Source organism: Phycodurus eques, chromosome 17 (assembly GCF_024500275.1).
Source record: "Phycodurus eques isolate BA_2022a chromosome 17, UOR_Pequ_1.1, whole genome shotgun sequence".
Classification (NCBI taxonomy): Eukaryota; Metazoa; Chordata; class Actinopteri; order Syngnathiformes; family Syngnathidae; genus Phycodurus; species Phycodurus eques.
The window spans coordinates 21,678,427-21,697,716 of record NC_084541.1 but is presented as its reverse complement, the minus strand read 5'-3'; the positions used below and the strand labels follow the sequence as shown (position 1 = coordinate 21,697,716).

Genomic DNA, 19,290 nt, shown 5'->3' with positions numbered 1-19,290 from the left:
CACTTCCTGTCTCCCTCAGTGGCAACCTCGAGCAGGAGCTCACATAATCGTTGCGACAGGTCGCGGGCGCGCGTCCTCGATCGTCCGCTGGCCGGTTACCACGGCAACGCTGCATTCCCGTTCCGAGCGCAGCGTCCGCTTCCGGACCGGGATGGACGCCGCCGTGGCAACTCGTTAACTTAAATAAGATTTGGAGACGATGATGATGATGATGATGATGTGACCCTTATCTTGACCTTCATCTTCAAGTGTGGTAAGGATTCTTTTGAAAAAAAAGTTTGGAAAAGGCATCGTTCAGGATTACCTCTCGGGCACGCGACCGAAAAGTATACGAGTGCACGAGAGAGCATTTGTACGTGTCGATTTCAGGACATCGTATGAGAGCGTCCGGTTTCAGCAGTACGTGAATGCGAGTCAGCCATTTTCCAGTCGGATGCGAAAGCCTTTCAGAAGCTGTGACAGCATTTCACTTGTGTTGCAGGAGTGTGTGCGTGGTGGATTGTTTGCGTGTCAGCAGCGTGTGAGCGCGCACGTCAGTATGATCGTGGACTTCATATTTAAGTTTGTCAATCTAATGATTCTTTTGGCTCAAAATTTCAAACGAAGACAGCAAAAGTTTGTCAAGTTGTGATTTCATTTTTCATCATCGAAGAAAGCGCAAACGACACGTGCGCCGACTTCCTGCCCTTCCAACATGACAATCGACCGATCGGCACAACACGCGGCGGTGGCCGGCGAACGCCATCACAGGGCCGTCTCCCCCTCGGCGCCGCCCATGTCCACGCGCCCCCGCAGGCCGCCGCCCTCGTCCGCGTCCTCCCAGTCGTCGGCCCCGCCTTCTCGCAGTCCGATTGGTCGGCTCCAGCGGAGGAGGCGGTACCGCGGCGGCACCAGGAAGAGGGCGGGGTCAGGCATGGGGCCCGGCCTCCGCGGCGACGTCACTCTTTCCCGGGGGACGCACGCTCGGACCCGCTCCGCCCTCACGCCGGGTCTCGCCGACGGGCCCCTGCCGGGGGGCGGCGACGGCGGTCGCTCGGCGCCCCCTTCCTCGTCGCGGGGACCATCTTCATCCTCCGGGGTTCGCGGCCCCGCCTCTTCCCGGTCGCGCAGTTGGGCGCGGGCGGCGTCGAGCTGGCGGCACAGGGCGGCCGTGGCGCCCTTCTGCCGCTGAAGCTCGCGATCGAGCATGGTGATTTTGTGGCTGCGCCGCTTCAGCTCTTCCAGGAAGTGGCGCTCGTCCCGGCGCAGGCTGCGCCCCAACTGGGACGCCCGCGCGCCGCCCAGGCGCAACTCCCCGCGGGTGGCCGCCGTCGCGCCGCGCCGCTCCTCCAGAAGGCGCTGCGCGGCCTCGCAGCGTGAGGCCAGCTCCGCTTCATCCTCTGCTGCACACAAAATCAGAAGAACTGCATTCCGCCGTGTCGCAGGTTCAAGTGGCGGGTGGGCCAAATATTTCACGCTATTGTATTTGATGGCTTTCGACTGCAGCGCTTCCCATCATGTTAGCTAAGGCTAACACACAATGCTTCATGGTTTGGTGGTTCAATACAAAATGTTTACCGTGCACTTCATCTGGGAGTGACAACACGCTCTCAAGAAAACTGGAAATAAGAATATCTTTCAAGCTTCAAAACTATGAAATAAAACTACACCGCAGATTTCACCAATTGCGGGTCGGTCGAACGTATGAACGGTGGTCCCCGTGACTGCGTGCGGACGCGACGATGAAATGCTCTCGAATGACACGAATCCCGCCTCCGTCGCCCTCACAAGAAGTGCAATTAGCCAGATAGAAAGACCCCAGTGTTTGCAGCACTTACATTCTTTAGGGTCTTTAAACACACTTTCAAAACAACACAAACACATTTAAACATACGATATTGACAGAGCGCAAAAAAATAGGATACAAGCAGTATGGAAAAATAAGAGTACCACACCATCGTCCATTTTCGGAGCCTATCTAATAGCACCCCAACAAATCCGTGCTCCGGTCGGCGGCAGTGCCAAGCGTCAACCGCCGTGCCGCGCCCGTCGCGCTCATCGGAAGTTGAAAGAATCTCACCTGCCGTCGTCCTGCGGGGGAAGCGGGAGTCGAGCTCGCAGCTCAGCTCTGCGCGCGCGCACACGCACACACACACACACACGCACGCACACACACACACACACGCACACGCACACAGGAAGTCATCAATATCGGATTGAATGAAATGAATCCACCTCCCGACACCCCCACTATCAGAGCACAACTCTACAAGGCATCAATACTACCTACCGCAAAAGGCAACCGAAAAAGTGGGCCACGGACATCACTAAGCGTCAATATTAATCTCACAACATGGCAAAAACATAAAAGGAAATCAAAGACGTGACGCCCCCCGGATGTATTTTGTGTACGAATGTGTGCAGACCACAAACATGCTTGTCCTCTTGCCGTCGTCAAGGGTCCGCGAATTTCAAAGGCGATTGGTCGAAGACACGGGAAGTTATCGGGCAGATTAGACGGACGGGGCAACGCAGAGAGGCTGAAATCGGATTGGACGAAAACATCTAGCTCGCTGGAAGCGGTGCGGCCAAGAGAAACGGAGAGACTGATATCGGTGAATCCAATTCCACGGAAAAGATTCGAATTCCGCTGGTCAATGTCGGTCAGGTTTCGGCCGGCGGAGGCCCCGCTGGCCCTGACTCTCCGCCGCTGGGATGCGCGAGGCGTGTGCGCGCGCGCGCGTGCACGTACCCTGGCATCTCCTCTTGAGCTTTGTGATCTCCACGTGCAGGCCGGCCAGCAGCGCGAGGTGCTCGTGCTCGAGGAACACCATCCCTCTGTGCACGCCGGCCACGTGACGCTCCAGCCTACAGGTGGCCTCCATGGACGAGCGGAAACCACGTACGCGCACGCGCCTGGAGGACGTCTGCCCCTCATCGAACACACAAAACACGATTTCATTCGACGCATATTCGCATATTCAGAAGCTGCAATAGCGCGCGCGCGCTGGCCCACCTTGCGACGTGACGCGGAATCGTCTTGACGGCCCCTCGCCCGCCAGACAAAAGATCCACGCCAGGCGGACTCCACGTGTGCGCGCTCCGAGCGGCCGCGGACGAGCACGCGCCGGCGGGCTGCGGACGTCGCGGATAAAATGAAGAAAAAAAATAATAAATCACCTCGTCCTCACCTTCTTCGTGGACGCGCTTAGGCGACACCGTCGCGTGCACGACAAAGCAGCCAGCTACGTGTGTGTGTGTGTGTGTGTGTGTGTGTGTGTGTGGGGGGGAGGCCAGCGCCACCTTGCGGCAGGAAGAGGAACTTGACAAAGATAGAACGTGAGAATGGAAGCGAGCGACCCGACCTCGGATAAGCGCTAGAAAATGGATGGATGGAAAAAAACGGAACTGTTCTCAGGCAGTGACTGTTTCCTCCACTCAGTCACGTACGGTGGCCAGGAAGTGCAAAACAATAGAACAAATTGGGAAAGACTTTTACATTTCAGAAAACCCTCCGCTTCCGGAAGAGTGACACAAGCTCCAAAGCCTCGGTATCATTCGGCCATCACTACTTTTGTGGGAAAGGTCATGGGGTCAGGGCCAGATGACAAGCCGCTTCCTTTTCCCGCACAGCAAAATGAGATGAATTCTACTCCCCTCGTCCTGGCCGACGTTATCGCGCGACGGCCGGCGTCGTGACGGAAGTCTCCAGCGTGAAATTGCCGCAAGCCCTTCTAACAACCACAATGGATATTTGTCGCAGATACCCCAAATTCAGTTTTGTCTCGTCGAAACGATTCTTGATATCCGTAACTCCGTTCGACCCGTCGGCCATTTTCGGGCATTTCGGATATCCTCACTTGGGCCGTTCGCGGTCTTTCCAGATATCCGCTATGTGAATTACAGATATCAGATGGTGTATTTTAGGTTTCAAAATAGGATTAGGATGAGGGTTTGAAGACGGGGTGAGGGTTTCAAATTAGGGCTTCAGGTCTCAACTAGGGTTTCAAGCAAGAACTAGGGTTTTGAGTTAGAGTTTGAAGCCCAAACTAGCGTTTTTAAGTGAAAATTGGGGTTTCAAATCAGGGTTTGAAAAGCACAGCAATGATAATAATGTAGGGTTTCAAACCAGGGGTCTGCTTTCAAAGAAGAGTTTGAAGTCTTGGTTCAGGTTTCAAGTTCAGCTTTCACAGGGTTTCAAGCCTGGGTTCGGGTTTCCACGTTTGGATTTCAATCCACGTTTACGAGGATTTCGAGACAGGGTTAGGGTGTGTCGTGCGCGTTCGCAGGTGACCTTGAAGGAGCGCAGGGTCTGCACGGGGATGGGTTCCGGGCTCACGTAGACGAAGTCCTGGTCTCTGGGCGTGCAGGCGCGGATGTGTCCCGCCGACACACAAAAGACAACAAGTCCGAAAAGTTGTTTTAGTGTGACTTGTAAAGTTCAATACTGTGCGCGTGTATTCAAAATAGAGATGGTATGTGGCCACCGTGGAATGTTCCACTGGAGGTCAAAAGGCAGGTTTGTGTTACCAGGAAGACAATGTTGTTCATTTGCGTGTGTTTCATTTGGAGGCGATTGTTGCTTTTTACCACCAGCATGAAACGTGTATGAAAAGATGAGGGTGCAGGTTATGAACGTGAAAGTCTGTGAAGGGCTGAGGAGAACAGAGTGACAACTCGCACAAGCGTTTATGTGCGTTTGGCAGCTGTTTGAAAGCAGAGGGAGGAGTTTGTGCCGCACGGCTAATTTGAACTTGAACGACTTGACCCCTGCTGGAGATCCGCGAAGGAAAACGAGCACACACTTTCTGCTCCTCGCAGAAGCGCTACTGCGTGTATGCGTGCAGTCGTTTGTTGACGGCAGCTGGCACGATTTGGAGCTTGCGAGGACGTCCGTCAGAACAAAACGGTGAGTAGACACCATCATAGAGAGACGTGCATAGACGCCGCCTTGAGCACTGAATCGTACGCGGATGTTGACGCCATATTGGATAGGGCGAAGGACAAGCAACGTGTGAAGATGAAACCAGGCCCGGATGTTCGGATGCCTCGTTCATGTGGAGACGAACTCTTGCAACTGTCTTCCACTCAAAGCCACACGACTGTTTACGACTGAACATCGACTTGCGATTGTCTTAGGCCATATTATTTCCTCATTTTGACTGTTGGCAGAGGGATATGTTGATTTGGTGAAGTTGAAAGTCACAACTACTACTTTATATCCCAGAACATACTGTGTGTGTGTGTGTGTATAGTAAACCTTTTTTAACCATAAGATTAAGTGACAAACGTCGTCTTGGTTCCTGTCTGTATCCCAAATCTGAACTTTGTAGGTTAGACATGAACAATTTCAGTCCATTGACCTGAATTAGTTGAGATCTGCCACATCTAATATGGCGGCTGCACTAATGTAGCGCTACAATAAAACTTCCTGCCTGACAGATGAATGACAGGATGCGCCCGCGTGCGTGGGCGTCAGCATGACCACTGCAGGTCCTGCTACGACAGGCGCTGCCGGGCGTGCGCTGCGCCCTGGTGGCGTGCGGCCTGCACTGCGGGGCGCTTTTCCACTTGTGCAAGGAGGAGGGGCACCTGCCGCTGTGCTTGTTCCGTTCACTGGAGACGCGTAAGCTTTTCCCAGAACTGACCCGGTGCGCTGGAGAAGAGGAAGAGGAAGGAAGAGGGAAAGAAGAAGCAGGAGAAGAAGGCCGCCTTGGGGAAGGAGGACCTGGGTGTCTTTTAGCCCTTTTCAACTTAATGTCGCTCCTGAGACAGCAGCGGCCGGGCGGGATCACGGAAGGGGCGGACACCCCCCGGGGTCGCCCCCTCGTCGAGAAGAAGGCCTTCCGATGAAGCCATGAAGATCGTGGCCGTGAGGACCTTCAAGGTTCCAAGCAGCTTTATGGCCAAGCGGAGTCGCATCCGCAACCCGGGATTCTATAAGAGGGATAACAAGGCCGTGGACACCGCAGACCCACAGGTGGCACCGCAGGATGTGCCTGTCTGGGAGGAGGTTCGGGTCAGACAGCACTTGACACGATGATGCTGATGAAGATGATGACGATGTGAGTGTGGGTCCTCAGGCGTCGCTGCTGTGCTCGCTGGAGAAGGAGCAGCGGGGTCACCTGATCACAGAGCAGCTTTGCACCGACGGCCTCCCGCAGGACGAGGGCACGCAGACTTTCCGATGCCTGACGGCGCCCTTCGCCAGCACCGCATCCCAGGCGGACCTGACGGCCGGCCGGGAGCCGCGCCTGCGGCTGGAGAGCGTCAGCAGTCGCCACCACAAAGCCAGCTCTGCCTTCGCCGTCGTGTGCGGGCACGCCGTGCACAGGCGCGAATACGCCGCACATTACAAGTTAGTCACGTGCACTACACACTTGGGACTTGACCACCTTGATACATACATTGATTGACCTGTTGATGATCTCTTTCTATCAAGGCTCTAACTCGATGGTGTAATTCTCTGTCATCATGTGGCATTATAACACCATGATGTTTTGGATCCCAATCTCCACGGCAAAGATGCCAATCAGGCCCCATTGCAGTCATCCAAATTTGTTGTGTTTCTGCACCGTTTAAATGGTAGGAATGTCTAAGATTTTCCATGTCCTCAACAAACTGGACAATGTCTACTTTGTAGGATATGAGGTCGGCTACGGCCTTTTTCACATCCTCATTAGTCCAAGTTCTATAGACCAAAATAGTCTCTTTGCGATCCTCTTGTACATTTGGATTTGCCACCTCAATCATCGGATATAAATCCATGTCCCCCTCGTTTGAGGTTGTATTTGCCATTTTGGGAACGGGAGAAAATGTTTCCCCCATATTTTTAGACCAATGCATTTGTACTCCTCCTGATCGTAAAACTCGATGAGTTTCTGATTCACAAGTTGGAGGATGCTCATGAGGTGGCAAAACCGGGTACAAGGGCGCTGATGCTTGTGTCTCATCATTTTTTTCACTTCGTTTTTCAACTATCTTTGTTTTAACATTTCTTATCTTTAGTCCTGTGTCGTCATCTTCCTGTCTTTGGAACAATATATTTTTATCCTTTTCTGTTTGCTCTTTTAGTTCATCTGTTAAGTTTTTCTTTTTCTCTTCTTCCTTTTCTCTTTTAGACGCCATATTTAGCCAAAAAAGTAAGTCGTCAAATCCATCTTTTCCCATTTGTGATATATTATTATTGTGCCGTTCCTTTATTTTGTTTCGAAGTTGAACTAATTTTCTCGAATTCAGCTGGCCAGCGAAACTGTATTTGGTTATCCACGTGTTTAAATGTTTTATTTTGGAAGGGTTTTGTAGTTGTACATATTTCCAATCTTTACACGTCAGGCTTTCTGTTGGATTCGTTTTACTGTTATTGTTTCCCATTTTTGTGAATTTGGAAGTCAGTTTATTTGCACCTAGAGTGACCTAATACTGACTTTATTCAAACAATGACTGGGTGACAATGAATGTCTGAGTTATGGTAAACCTCAACCTTCTACCCCGAATGGGGCGGAGGTTTCTTGCCTCTGCTTCCAAACTCAGTTGTCACTTACAATCCAGTCTCTTACATCCAAACTTTTACACACACACACACACGATATTAGTAACGTTTTAACAAACACACGAAAACATGGAAACACGGAAACACGAAGGCACGGAATTTTAAGTACGTCTAGGACTCCGCCGTCCTTTATTTTTTTTATTATTTTTTTTTATTTTAACACGGAATTTCAGCACGTATAGGACTCCGCCGTCCATGCGGAATTTGTCGGACTCCGCCGTCCATCAGTTACTTGCCAGTGACTAGTATTACACAAGGTTTATTTCGCCGCAGACTTCTTTGTCGCGCGATACATTCATTCAAAAAATTTTTTTTAAAATTTAACTCACCAGTCGTCTTCAATCCTGTGGATTGTCGTCAACCTTCAGATCCCAGTTGAGAAGAACGAAGACCAGTCCCGGAAAGGGTCTCAATTGCCGTGGCCACGGTCTCTTAACTGGGTGTCGGCTCCACAACTGGAATCCTCGGGTGTGTTGACATCCGGCTCGAAGGACCAATTTAATGTTGGATTTATCTCACCAAACATTATAATGAATAAACACAAAAGGAATGAAGACGTTGGTCATTTTACTCATGAGGAGGGCGCATGGGAGATTGTTCAGGTGGCAGCCTCTCAACACGCTCGAAACAATCTCCCCCGTCGCTCCTGCATTGATTTGAAAATAGGAGGGTTCTACAAGACATCACGTTCTAAGCATTAAGACACAACACGAAACATAGGACCGGACGACACCCGTCCCGTCCCCGACCACATCCGATCACGTCCTTGGTCAAGGCGCCTTTCCATCAACTGTTGCTGAGTCATCTTCTTGAAGGCGAGACATCTTTCTATCTAAATATTGTCCATAATTCTAATGCAGGCTACTAATGCAAAATACTAATGCAAGCTAAGCAAATAAATGATAACTACTAAGATATATCTAACACCATCACATGACTGATCAATGCAACTTTCCCATCCGTCCATTTTCGTTCGCACTTGTCCTCGTTAGGGTCACATGGCTGACTTTGGGTGAGAGATAGGGGCACACCCCGGACTGGTCACCAGCCGATGTCAGAGCACAAACACAAACAATGGACCGATTGCCAGCCAACCACGCGGCTTTTCTCATATAAAATGCGCTGTTCCAGGGTCACTCCTCCTTGAGACACCACCTTGTTGTGGTTTTGGGGATTGCGTCTCAATGATCTTAGGAGCTTAGTTGTCAGGGGCCTTACGCCCATAGTCAGATCACCCAAACCCACCCATCCGGGTCCTAGGTGAGGGACTGGACAAGGCGTGGCTAAAGCGACATCTTATGATGCCGAACAACGTTGGAGCTAAATTTCCTTCGCCCAGACGTGGGTCACCATTGAAGCCACCCCTAAGGAAGGCCTGGAAGCGGGGCTCGATTGTGAGCGCCTGTGGCCAGCCTTGTACCAAGGGGGATGGGGCACAGCCCAAAGAGGCAATGTGGGTCCCCCTTCTCGCGGGAGGGCCAAAGAGGGTCGGTTCCAAGGCGAGCCGGCCGGCGGCCGAAGGCGGCGACCTTGGCGGTCTGATCCCCTGCTACAGAAGCTGGTTCTTGGGATGTGGAATGTCTCTGGCAGGGAAGGAGCCTGAGCTGGCATTTGATGTCGGGAAGCTCCGACTCGATACAGCAGGACTTGCCGTGATGTACGGCTAGGGCTACGGAACCGGGAACCGGTCCTCTGGAGAGGGATTGGCTCTTCTACTCCGGAGTTTCCCCCGGTGAGAGGCGCCGAGCAGGTGGGGGCATACCCGTTGCCCCCCCCAGCTCGGCGCCTGACCGTTAGGGTTCACCCCAGTAGACGACCAAAACCCGAGCGCTGACGACATACTGTGAAGGGTGTCCATACGCGCACTCGGCACCAGGACGCCCGTGGCCGCAGTTCCGCGATGGGCTTTGTGGTCTTGTCATTGGACTTGCAGCTGCATGTCTTGGACACTTGGGTGGAGAGAGGGCCGGCGCTGTCAACCAATCACCACCTGGCGATGCGATTGCTCTTATGGGTGGGGGGATCTGGCAGTCCAAAATGTAAAGCGAGAGTCTGCTGAGAAGGTCGGGCCTGGTCCCCCTTTTAAAGTCCCACCTCGGGCGAAACTTTGACCACCTACGGGGGAGGCGGAGGACATTGAGTCCGAGTGGGCCACGTTCCGTGCCGGCATTGTTCGGGTGGCGGGGAGCTCTTGAAAGAGCTGGACCAAGTGCGTGGGTAATGGGAAGTTTTGGTGAGACTCCAGTTAACTGGAAGAAGATGGATGGATGTTCCAGGGTCAAACTGTGACCATCGTAGACTTAACAGTCATACAAGTTCAAAGTGGAACCACAAGTAAGACCAATAAAACAGCCTTCAGGCTTATCTTTAAATGACAACGCAAATCCAGCAATATCTTTGAAATGTCACAAGCGTCCTCTGTCCTCAGTGAGCAGTTTGACTTTGTTTTAGTTGTACGATGCAGTGATTGACTCGCTGTCGATGCAGGAACGTGCACGGTGACATCCAGATGAGCGTCGACGGATGGTTCCGGCACAGGTGTCCGCTGGCGTACTTGGGTTGCACCTTCAGCCAGCCCAGGTTCACGCCGTCCACACACCAGGCCGACGTGGTCCTCACGCAAGATCGACGCAGCGCTAAACGCGCGTGGCGGCAGCACGGCCGCGAGCGGTTACAACATCTGCCTCACGTTTCTGGGTCGGAACCTCAGTTCTGGCCTTTCTGCGCGAGGTGTGCTTCTGTGGGTTGTTCCTCCCATATTCCAAAATACATTTTAGCCGGTTAAGAGGTCGCTGAAGACGACGAAAGTGTCCACAGGTAGATGTGAGTGGAAAAGCTCGCTTGTCGGTATGCGCCCGATTTTATAGGCAAACGAGGCAATTGCACGGCACATATTGGCTGGCGACCACCGAAACGGAATTGTTCCTTCAGGGAGGATCCGGGCTGCTTCCAACTGCGTCCTGTCGTCCCGGCCGCTGAAAGTCGCACCTCCTCCTGCCGCGCTCTGAGCTCGCCGCCGTACGAGCTCCTGCGTCACGTGGCGGCGTCCCTGGCCGGCGTGTGGCTCTGGCATCTCGCCTCGTGAGGCAGGTTTGCGCCACGTCGCTGCCCACACGAGGGATGGTCTCGCTGCGCTGGGAGAGGACAGCCCAACCTGGAGGGGGGTCCGATGGAGTGCTGAGCACTAGGTGAGGGGAAGGACGGGTCAGTCCAGTTCACTTGCTTCAAATTGGGAACTAATCATAGAAAATGTTCAGAAATGTGTCTTTGAAAGACCCCAGGAGGTGGCCAACAGGGGCCTAAAATGGTAGCTTCAATACTTGCATCATATTTCCTGTGTCTCTTCAGCCATAGACTTTGTTGCGGGCCTACTCCAGGTGAGACATGCCTCCCACAAGCTGCCTTGAGGGGCTACATTTTCTAAGGACCCCTGGAAATGACCAACATGAGCCTAAAGGGGTTACTTCAAAGCAAAATGGCTGACTTCCTGTATCTTTTCAGCCACGGCTTTTTGAGACTCGTTTGCAGGTCTACTCAAGATAGACATGCCTACCAAATTGCATGTAGCCAAGTTAAACTCGTTTCAGGGGCTGGCTTTCCAAAGGTTCCTCAAATTGTCTCGGTGACGAACACACGCGTGAAATGTAGCGAGGAGGGTGGCGTTCGGTTGCGTTTGCGCGCAGGTGTGGCACTTCGGCCTGGAAATTCCGTGACGTTCCATCCATGTCGGAGCGCCTGAGGTTGTGTCCGTTCTACGAGCGAGAGAGCAGAAGCGAGCGCTTTCTGCTGCCAGACGCAAAGTGTAAACGTCATCGTGTAATGGACTCAAACGATCGCCAATAACTCGTAGTACATACTAGGACAATAATAAAGTCCTCTATTGTGTCATCATTTGTCAACACAACAATCATCAAATACACGCACGTGGCTATTTCCAGCATTTTCGTGTCTGTCTCCACAACATAGCGTTCGTCGTGATTGATTCCCGTTAATCACGGTGGCACACAAATTCATTGTTTAGTTAATTCAAACAGAATCAAACTTTTTTTCTACCAGTAGTTTTTAACAATTGTATACAATATGTAGTATAAATAAACAACAACAATCAATATCGAATATTTGAACGAACTGGAAACATTATCGGCAGAAATGTTTTACTTTTAAACGGATAATTGCACTTCATGTCCATCTGTTATTGGATAGCACAACATTTAAGTGTGTGTGTGTGTGTGTGTGTGTATATATATATATATATATATATATGTATTTGTGATCGTTGGTGAGTGATGTACTTTTATCTCACTTAAAAAGTGGTACGAACAACAAAGTGAGTGAGCGCATAAAACAACATCTCTCTCACACGCACGCTCTTCACTAACTGTAAAAAAAAAAAACTAAATAATAAAAAGAATCTTCTTTTACTTAGTCCAGTCGTCCACTTTGTGGGCCTGGAGGGAAAGGCTAGTGTATGGCGATGAAGCCGTTGCGCCTTGGAGACCAAACAGCACCCCATCATTGAGCTGTTGATTTCAACTTTGTGAGTCTTTCTGGAACAAAGATGGACGCCAAACATCAACGCAAGTCAACCAGGTCAGAATGTCCTCTACCGACAAACTTTTATGATGCAATATCATTTGATGCTTTGTGTGCGCGCCTGCCAGGACTTACTGGACTCTGATCCAGAGGAGATATATTGGTCCACATATGCGCATATCCGGGATGAGTCCGTCCGGAGCGAGGAGGAAGTCATCGTGGCAGCGAGCCTGAACTTTGACCCGGCGGTGTCTGTCGTGGAAGAGGCCGCTCTCAGGACCGTCACCCGGGAACTCGAACATTTCCAAAAATTGAGAATTATTTTTTTTTTTACATCATTTTACAAAAACAGACCAAAACTGTAAATACACGAAACTGTGGCAAATATTAAAAAAGGTAAAAATGTCAATATATTGAAATGATTTAGAAAAATACACAAAACGTTACAAATCTAGAAAATCTGAAAGAAATATAATTTGGACAGAAATAGGAAACACATAGTTGTTGTTTTTTTAAATAAGAGAAAATATAGAGCACTAAATAAATTTGCAAATGTACACCAAAAATTACAGTCAAGAAAAATGTTTTCAATCTGAAAAAATACCTTTTTGACCTATAATTGTAAAAATGTACAGTACAAACACTCCAAAAATGCACATTTGACAGCACAGAGAAGCGGAACAGACAAAAATGCACAGAAATTTTGAAAAACAGGAAGAGCAACAACATTTACAAAAGTAGAACAGAATTGCAAAGAAATACAGAAAACTGTATACGAGCTACAGAAATAATTGATGTAAGTGTCGAAAAATAATCGCTTGTGTTCAGTCATCCTGAAGTTGCGTTTGTTCCAGAAAGGTGGTGACAACTTGCAGCTTGTGGATTCACACGACAAAAAAAAACCCCAAAACTGAGCGAACGAACACATACTTCACTTTGAAAACGTGATGTTTTTTGTCTACGACGTCATAATCATGATTGTGATTCTTTCATGTTGCCGTGCGGAAGACACGAGTTAGAGAGTAACTGAATAGATGAGGTTGTCTTTCGAAGTGTTGCAGCTTTCGTGACAAAGTCCAAAAGTCATTGGTGAGTTCATTCTTCTGCCGCTTAACGTCCAACATTGGGACCGTTCGTTGTACGCGCACTTGAGTACCTTCAACTTCCTGGAAACGCTCATTTAACTCCGGAACTCTGACTTACTCTTTTGACGTTTAACAACGACCCCAAAAAATCCTAAATGTCCTGCCAGGCATTTTCAAGCCCCGCAGAATATTGTGTACTATGACAATGTAAACACCAAGAGATCAGACTCTCTTCTTTCATCAGAAAAAAAAAATGTGCGTCTCCATCTTGTAGGGTCCTTTAGTAATCGGCTGTCCAATATCCGCTCGGCTACTTGCGGCCAAATGTGTTTCGGCCTTTTTGTGAAAGCAGAACGATGACTTTGACACCAATATTGGTTTTCTTTAGTGAAAATCTCAAACATCTGAACATAAAACCACACTGAGAAAGAAAGTCGTTTTGACAGGAAAAAAAAAACATTTTACAAGAATTTCATTTACATTACAGAATTTACATGAGACCAAAATGCATGGACAAATGGGGACACTTGCACTTTCTTCCTCCTCCTCGACGGTTTGCTCAATAGTCCAGGTTTTGATCAAATCTAGCCAGGTTTTACCCACATCTGGATTTTATTCTATGGTGGCAGAGAACGGGCTCGTGTGGTTGTCGTCGTCCTTGAGACCGGTCCCTACTTCTGCTCGAAGCACAATCTGTGCAGTTTAGAAATACAGCTATTACTATCAAAATACATTGTTGAAATTGCGGTCGTGGTACGTGGAGGAAAAAAAAGCTTCCATGGACCTTTTTGGGGTCGCACTGCGTACTGGAACGGGAGTTGAACGTCTGCGAGATGCATAACCTGTAAGTTTGAAAAAATACATACGATTCATAGAGAATACCTTTTATCGATGACGTGTTTTGCACGGGTAAAAAATAAAAACAACATTACTTTTCTTCGTCGCAATCCTAAAAGACGGTCGACACGCGGGTCTTGCGTTCCTGAAAGATGGACGAGCTGGAAACGGAAGGCGACCCAGAGGGACTCGACTCATCCGACGATCCGGGACCCCATTTACTGAAATCCTGGCCGGCAAGCGGCCGAGAGCATCTCGCCATATGTACGGCCCGGCATTTTCGGCGATAGCTTTGCTGCAAAGGGGATCGGCTCGGAGCGTCATCCTTTGTTCCCCGCGTGATCTAAGGCGTCATTCCCGTCGGTCGCAGGAATATTTTCCTTGCCTTGGCGCAATAAACGTCTAGTGCCGAAAGCTTTTTTTTTTTAGATTTTTGTTCCATTTTTTCTTCTCTCTTTTCCACCCATTATGCTTGCTTGGCTCTTCTCATTGTGTCCTCCTCCTCTTCTTCTTCTTCTTGAAGCTGAGGGAGGGACGTTCACCTTAAGGCATCGTTGCCCTCGACAGGGCCCATTCCTCAATGCGGGTATCCAGAGGCTTGACGATAACACATAAACTGCACCGGAGCCCCCCTTCCCTCCCATTAAAAAACGCCATTGACGACTTTAGACGGTATCGGCAGGGAGTAGCGCGATTCGGAATGACGTCTTCGGACGGCATTGGCAGGGAATGAGTTTCAAGTTTTCAAGTAAAAGTGCAAAAATATACGTATAAAAAAGTACTTCAGTAAAAAAGTACAAAGTCTTTCGACAACTGCAAACACTTGTGATTCTGGTTTTTTTTGCTGTTCTGCTTTTTATGTTGCGTCGTTGCTAATTTTAGCTTTTTAATTTAAAACCTTTAACTCATTTAAAAAAATCTAAGGATTAAAAAGTAGAGATTTGTGTTTAAAAAGTAAGAAGTTAAAAGTCACCAGAAATATAAATACTCAAGTTACAGATTCCTGAAAAATCTACTTAAGTACAGTAAAAAAGTACAAGTACTTAGTTACTTGATTGACTGCATCAAGGAAAACGGCGTGAAAGCGTACATGCCGAGAGGAAGCCAGAACAAGTCCCGAGAACCGTTTGTGTTGCCGCCAGTTGGTGAGGACTCGCTAAATGGTGAAAGAGTGAAAGAGTGCTCATGCATTTGAAAGTCACACAGAGGTCAGAGGTCATGCAGGTGTCTGCTTGTTATCCCAACACACGCACAGTTTTAATGAGATTGCTGAAACAGTCTGGCACTGAACTTCATATTCTTTACACAGCCTGAACATGTAGACAAAGACAGACAAACTCTTTTCTCAAGAAATGATTTTCCTCCAAAGCTTCTGATGTGTTTGTTTAAAAAATCATAAAAATGAAATTGTTGTTGTTGAAGTCAGCATGTCCACGCCGACGGTGGCGACCTGCAGAGCGACTTTGTCTTTCAGAGCGCGTCGCGACTCGAGAGAGGCGGGGGGCCCGCGGGCGGGGTCCGGACGGCCGCCCGCTGAGCGTCTCGCTGGGCTGCGTAACGGCGCCTCCTGTTGGCCCGGTACGCTTCCAGCCTCTCCTCCTCCGCCCGGGGGTCCCGCAGGACCCCCGCCCACCTCAGGCACTCCCTCACCTGCGCGTCCTGCGCCGTCTCGTCCGGCGCCGCAGCCGGATCTTTGCCGGGGGGGATGTCGTCGGCGGGGGGCGGAGGCTCTCTCGGGGGCTCTTTGCTCTTCTTGCACGTCGCTCGCCGTTTGGACGTTTGACCTCGGGGCACCGGGGTCACCCGCGCGGCCGGCTCGGGGGGCTCGACTGCCGGGTTTGGGTCAACTAGGGTTAACGAAGGTTCGCTAGGGTTAGGGAAGGGTCACTGGGCGGAACGAAGGCGACGTTCCCGGCCGCCACGGCGGCCCCGTTTCGATGAAATCGGTGTCTTTTATTTAACCAAACTCATTTCAATCCTCTTTGAAATCACAACTTGGCGCACTAGAATTTTGACTTGTTCTTTCTTCTCCCCACTCAAGTTTTTTCACACGCAAGTCCCGCTATCCGTGTTTTTCAGTTAAAGTTTCAATGTGTATGCAAATGAAGGGGAAAATCATGTCAAATAGCGATAATGACCCGGTATGCTGGAAGCGCACCGGGGAATGAAGAAAAAAAAAAAAAAAATGTTTCCAATTGTTCAATATCATTTCACAACAATTGTTTTACTATTTCTCATTTTACATAATCATGAACCCATTATGGAATGAAATGAATAAAATCTGAAATGTACGTGTACAATTGTTTATTTGACTAATATTTTTTGTTGTAGTATTTCATTTACAATAAATGTATGAATTATCATCTGAGCTTAACGAATTTGAAAAATAAATTTTGACTAAACGGTGTTAGAAAAGAATGACTAAATCAATGCAGCAAGTCTTGTTAATGCAAAAGCTTGGCGGGCCGGATTCAAGAACAGAGTCGGGCCTGCTGCGGCCCACGAGCCATACTTTTGGAGAGCAAATTCATTTCCATATCAATAAAAAAAAGCATCTCGTTCGTGTCACCTGGGTATTGTGGAGGTGTGTGTTTCTTCCTCTTCTTTCTTTTCTTTCTCCTCTTCTTCTTCTTGTCGTCCGAGCTGCTTGAAATCTTCAGCTTGTGCTGCTCCTCCTCCTCCGACATGCTAACAAGCTAACTGGTCGTCTTGTGGCAAAGAAAGACAAACAAACAAGTAGCCAGGATGTGGAGGTCTTCAGTCCCGATGTATTCTCGACTTTGTTTGTGGCAAACTTTGCTCTCGGGGTACAAAATGTTCAGGACGCTTTAGCTAACGCGAAGTTTGGCAACTAGCTCGCGCCACGTGACGTTTCCGTGGCAACAGCACGCGAACCGGGGCGCCGTATTCTTACTTGGCATAAAAGTCGTGTTTTACATTTTAGAACATTAAAATGAGACTCAAATGGCCGTAAAAATACAATAACATCCAATCGTGTGCGTTTCAAAGGCTACTACGTCTGTATGCGGTCAGCCAATATTTAACTTCCGGTTTTACTTCCGTGTAGGGGAAGTACAACAGTCGCGCTGAAAAACGGAAAAATAAAAGCATCATCAAAGCTTCACCGTGACGTCATTTCAACGCGAAACCTTCTGATATGGAGGCACGCGCGCTCCCAAGTCACACAAACAATAGTTATTTCTATGTACAATGTACTCATTTCCTCATTAGAATGTACACTTTATCCTGTAAAACCAGTTGCACGGGTCACTCTTTACAATATGCCGCCTGAGCTCGTTAGCGATGCTATTTAGTTGAATGTCTGCTTTTTCACCCTGTATTCCATGTGGTTGCGTACCTCTTTGCGTGTTCTCCCCGTGTCTGCGTGTCACACTGCAGATTGATTGAAGCCGAAATTGCCGAAATGAGGTGCGACTGTTGAGTGTGCCCTGCGATTGGCGGGCGACCAGTTCAGAAAACGGATGGATGGACCTTTGGCTTTTTTTTTCGGCATGTGCAGGCTTGCGCTGCCAAAATTGAATTGTACCTCTCCAACGACAATAAAGGTGTCTTATTCCTATATATCTAAAGGTATCTATTTATAGAAGTGACGCCCCTGGGATTTCACCCCCCATGACTTTTGATGCTAAAAATAAAGTCACCCTTTGACCTCCAACACGCCGAGTCCGTCTGTCCTACTTCCACGTCTCGTCCGTAGCCTCCACGTGCTCAGGTGACCGTCTGCCGCCGAGCCGACCCCATCGGCGTCCTCATCATCGATAACTCGATCAATCGCTCCATCGATTCATCGGTCATTTTCAAATAATGTTAAGACACAAATCATAACAATCAGCCATTGTTTGGATGCCACCTTGGCTTTCCCTGGCTAAATGTCTCCCATGCCGAAAGAGGCACGCTTACAAGTTCTCTTTTCAAGAAGCTATTTATGATTTCAACTTCGGGGCATTCATAGTAAAGGCAATCCTTATTGGCACAGAAAATGGGAAGCGGCCTACTGAAATATATTTCTTTCGTAAAAATGGCACAATTCCCACATATCCCTTCAAACTCTGCGGATCAAATTGCATATGTGATCCCGACCGCTCATGAAAGCCGTCCCGGTCTTGTCTTTATCCCGTCGGAATAACGGCAAAGACGTGCAATATCTCCGTCAATTTCACACATTCATTCGTATCTCAGAAATGACAGAATTTAGTTTGCAGTCTGCGGACATATCCCAAAACGTCATCAAAGTTCATTTGGAACACATTGCGGCATTCGAAGTCTGAAAAATAGCTTGAAGAATTCAAATGCTGATATCAGTCAAATGAATTGACGATCAAAAGTACGCGCAGTAGAGCGGGTCTTGATCGTTAGGAATCAAATGATATGAAAATGAGCAAGTCGTGCTCGATGACGTCATCGGGGAGGCCGCTGATCGGCGAGGGAAGTGGGCGCGCGCAAAAGTAGATCGCGGAAGCGGAGGGACGGTCGGCTTCGGCCGGTTCCGAACGAGGCGGCTCACGATGGAGCGATTGGTCATGTGACGCACGGATCGATCCGATCGTTCCCGTTGGCTGCCGCGTGAGCGAGAAATTCGGGCGGTGGTTCTGAAGACTTTTGAGTCCACTTGGCGTCCGCAGCGGCGTCACGTTCCCCAGGGCGCGAGAGGCTCGGGAGGCTCGGGAGGCTCGGGAGGCTCGGGAGGCTCGGGAGGCTCGGGAGGCTCGGGAGGCTCGGGAGGCTCGGGAGGCTCGGGAGGCTCGGGTCCGGCAGCAGACCCGCGCGCTCGCCGCTCCAAACGTCTTGACAACTTGACACGCACGCGTGTCTACCGCCGCGCATGATCGCTCTGCGGCTTCGATTCTAAAGTCAACATGCCACATACAGGGTAGGGTGTACGGCGGGGGAGAGTCGGACTCCGTACTTACTGGATGGATTCTATTTGCATGAATTTGTCCATATTTTGCTGTGCCATTCCAAAAAGAAAAGAAAAGAAAAGAAAAGAAATCAATCCATAAGTACTGCAGCCCTATGGGGGGCACAAGCCAGTGCGACCTGTAGCGTCAGGGACGGCGTCCCGCTTAAAGGTTCGCCAAACAAATAACGCTTCGGCCACGCGCGAACAAACAATCTTTCACGCAATTTACAGTTTGAACTTCGCATGCGTGTTTTCGGGACGTGGGAGGAAACGGGCGAGGCCGGGTTTGAACCCGCGACCTCAGAACTGTGAGGCAAACGGTCTCGGCGGTCGACCGCTGGAGAATCAGAAGAGAACGATAGATGGCTAAAATGTGTTCAAGA

At 49.5% G+C, this 19,290-nt stretch overlaps 3 protein-coding genes across 5 annotated transcripts; 1 reads left to right on the top strand and 2 right to left on the bottom strand.

The window, feature by feature from the left end:
• Positions 1-687: 687 nt before the first annotated feature.
• LOC133416179 (coiled-coil domain-containing 92B-like) lies at positions 688-3,216 on the bottom strand. Its single transcript, XM_061702910.1, has 4 exons — positions 2,996-3,216; positions 2,732-2,906; positions 2,060-2,107; positions 688-1,379 (listed from the first exon to the last, which is right to left on the bottom strand). Exons 2-4 carry the CDS (start codon positions 2,862-2,864, stop codon positions 745-747), a joined length of 816 nt encoding a protein of 271 aa, XP_061558894.1. The 5' UTR covers positions 2,865-2,906; positions 2,996-3,216; the 3' UTR covers positions 688-744.
• Positions 3,217-4,595: 1,379 nt separating this feature from the next.
• LOC133416403 (F-box only protein 40-like) lies at positions 4,596-11,374 on the top strand. The gene is given in 8 exon segments (XM_061703252.1): positions 4,596-4,622; positions 5,473-5,711; positions 5,755-5,998; positions 6,063-6,337; positions 10,019-10,150; positions 10,463-10,581; positions 10,584-10,719; positions 11,215-11,374. Coding segments are annotated over 8 exon segments (1,332 nt in total).
• Positions 11,375-11,592: 218 nt separating this feature from the next.
• On the bottom strand, positions 11,593-17,042 carry liat1 (ligand of ATE1). Of its 3 annotated transcripts, XR_009770191.1 has the most exons (4): positions 16,556-17,042; positions 14,082-15,833; positions 13,934-13,991; positions 13,575-13,842 (listed from the first exon to the last, which is right to left on the bottom strand). XR_009770191.1 is itself a non-coding variant. In XM_061702471.1 (2 exons), exons 1-2 carry the CDS (start codon positions 16,671-16,673, stop codon positions 15,457-15,459), a joined length of 495 nt encoding a protein of 164 aa, XP_061558455.1. In that variant the 5' UTR covers positions 16,674-17,042; the 3' UTR covers positions 13,998-15,456. The 3 variants fall into 3 exon arrangements, 1 of the variants encoding a protein (XP_061558455.1); XR_009770192.1 differs by lacking the exons at positions 13,575-13,842; positions 13,934-13,991; positions 14,082-15,833 and adding exons at positions 11,593-12,078; positions 12,200-12,357; XM_061702471.1 differs by lacking the exons at positions 13,575-13,842; positions 13,934-13,991 and having other exon boundaries at positions 13,998-15,833.
• Positions 17,043-19,290: the final 2,248 nt, after the last annotated feature.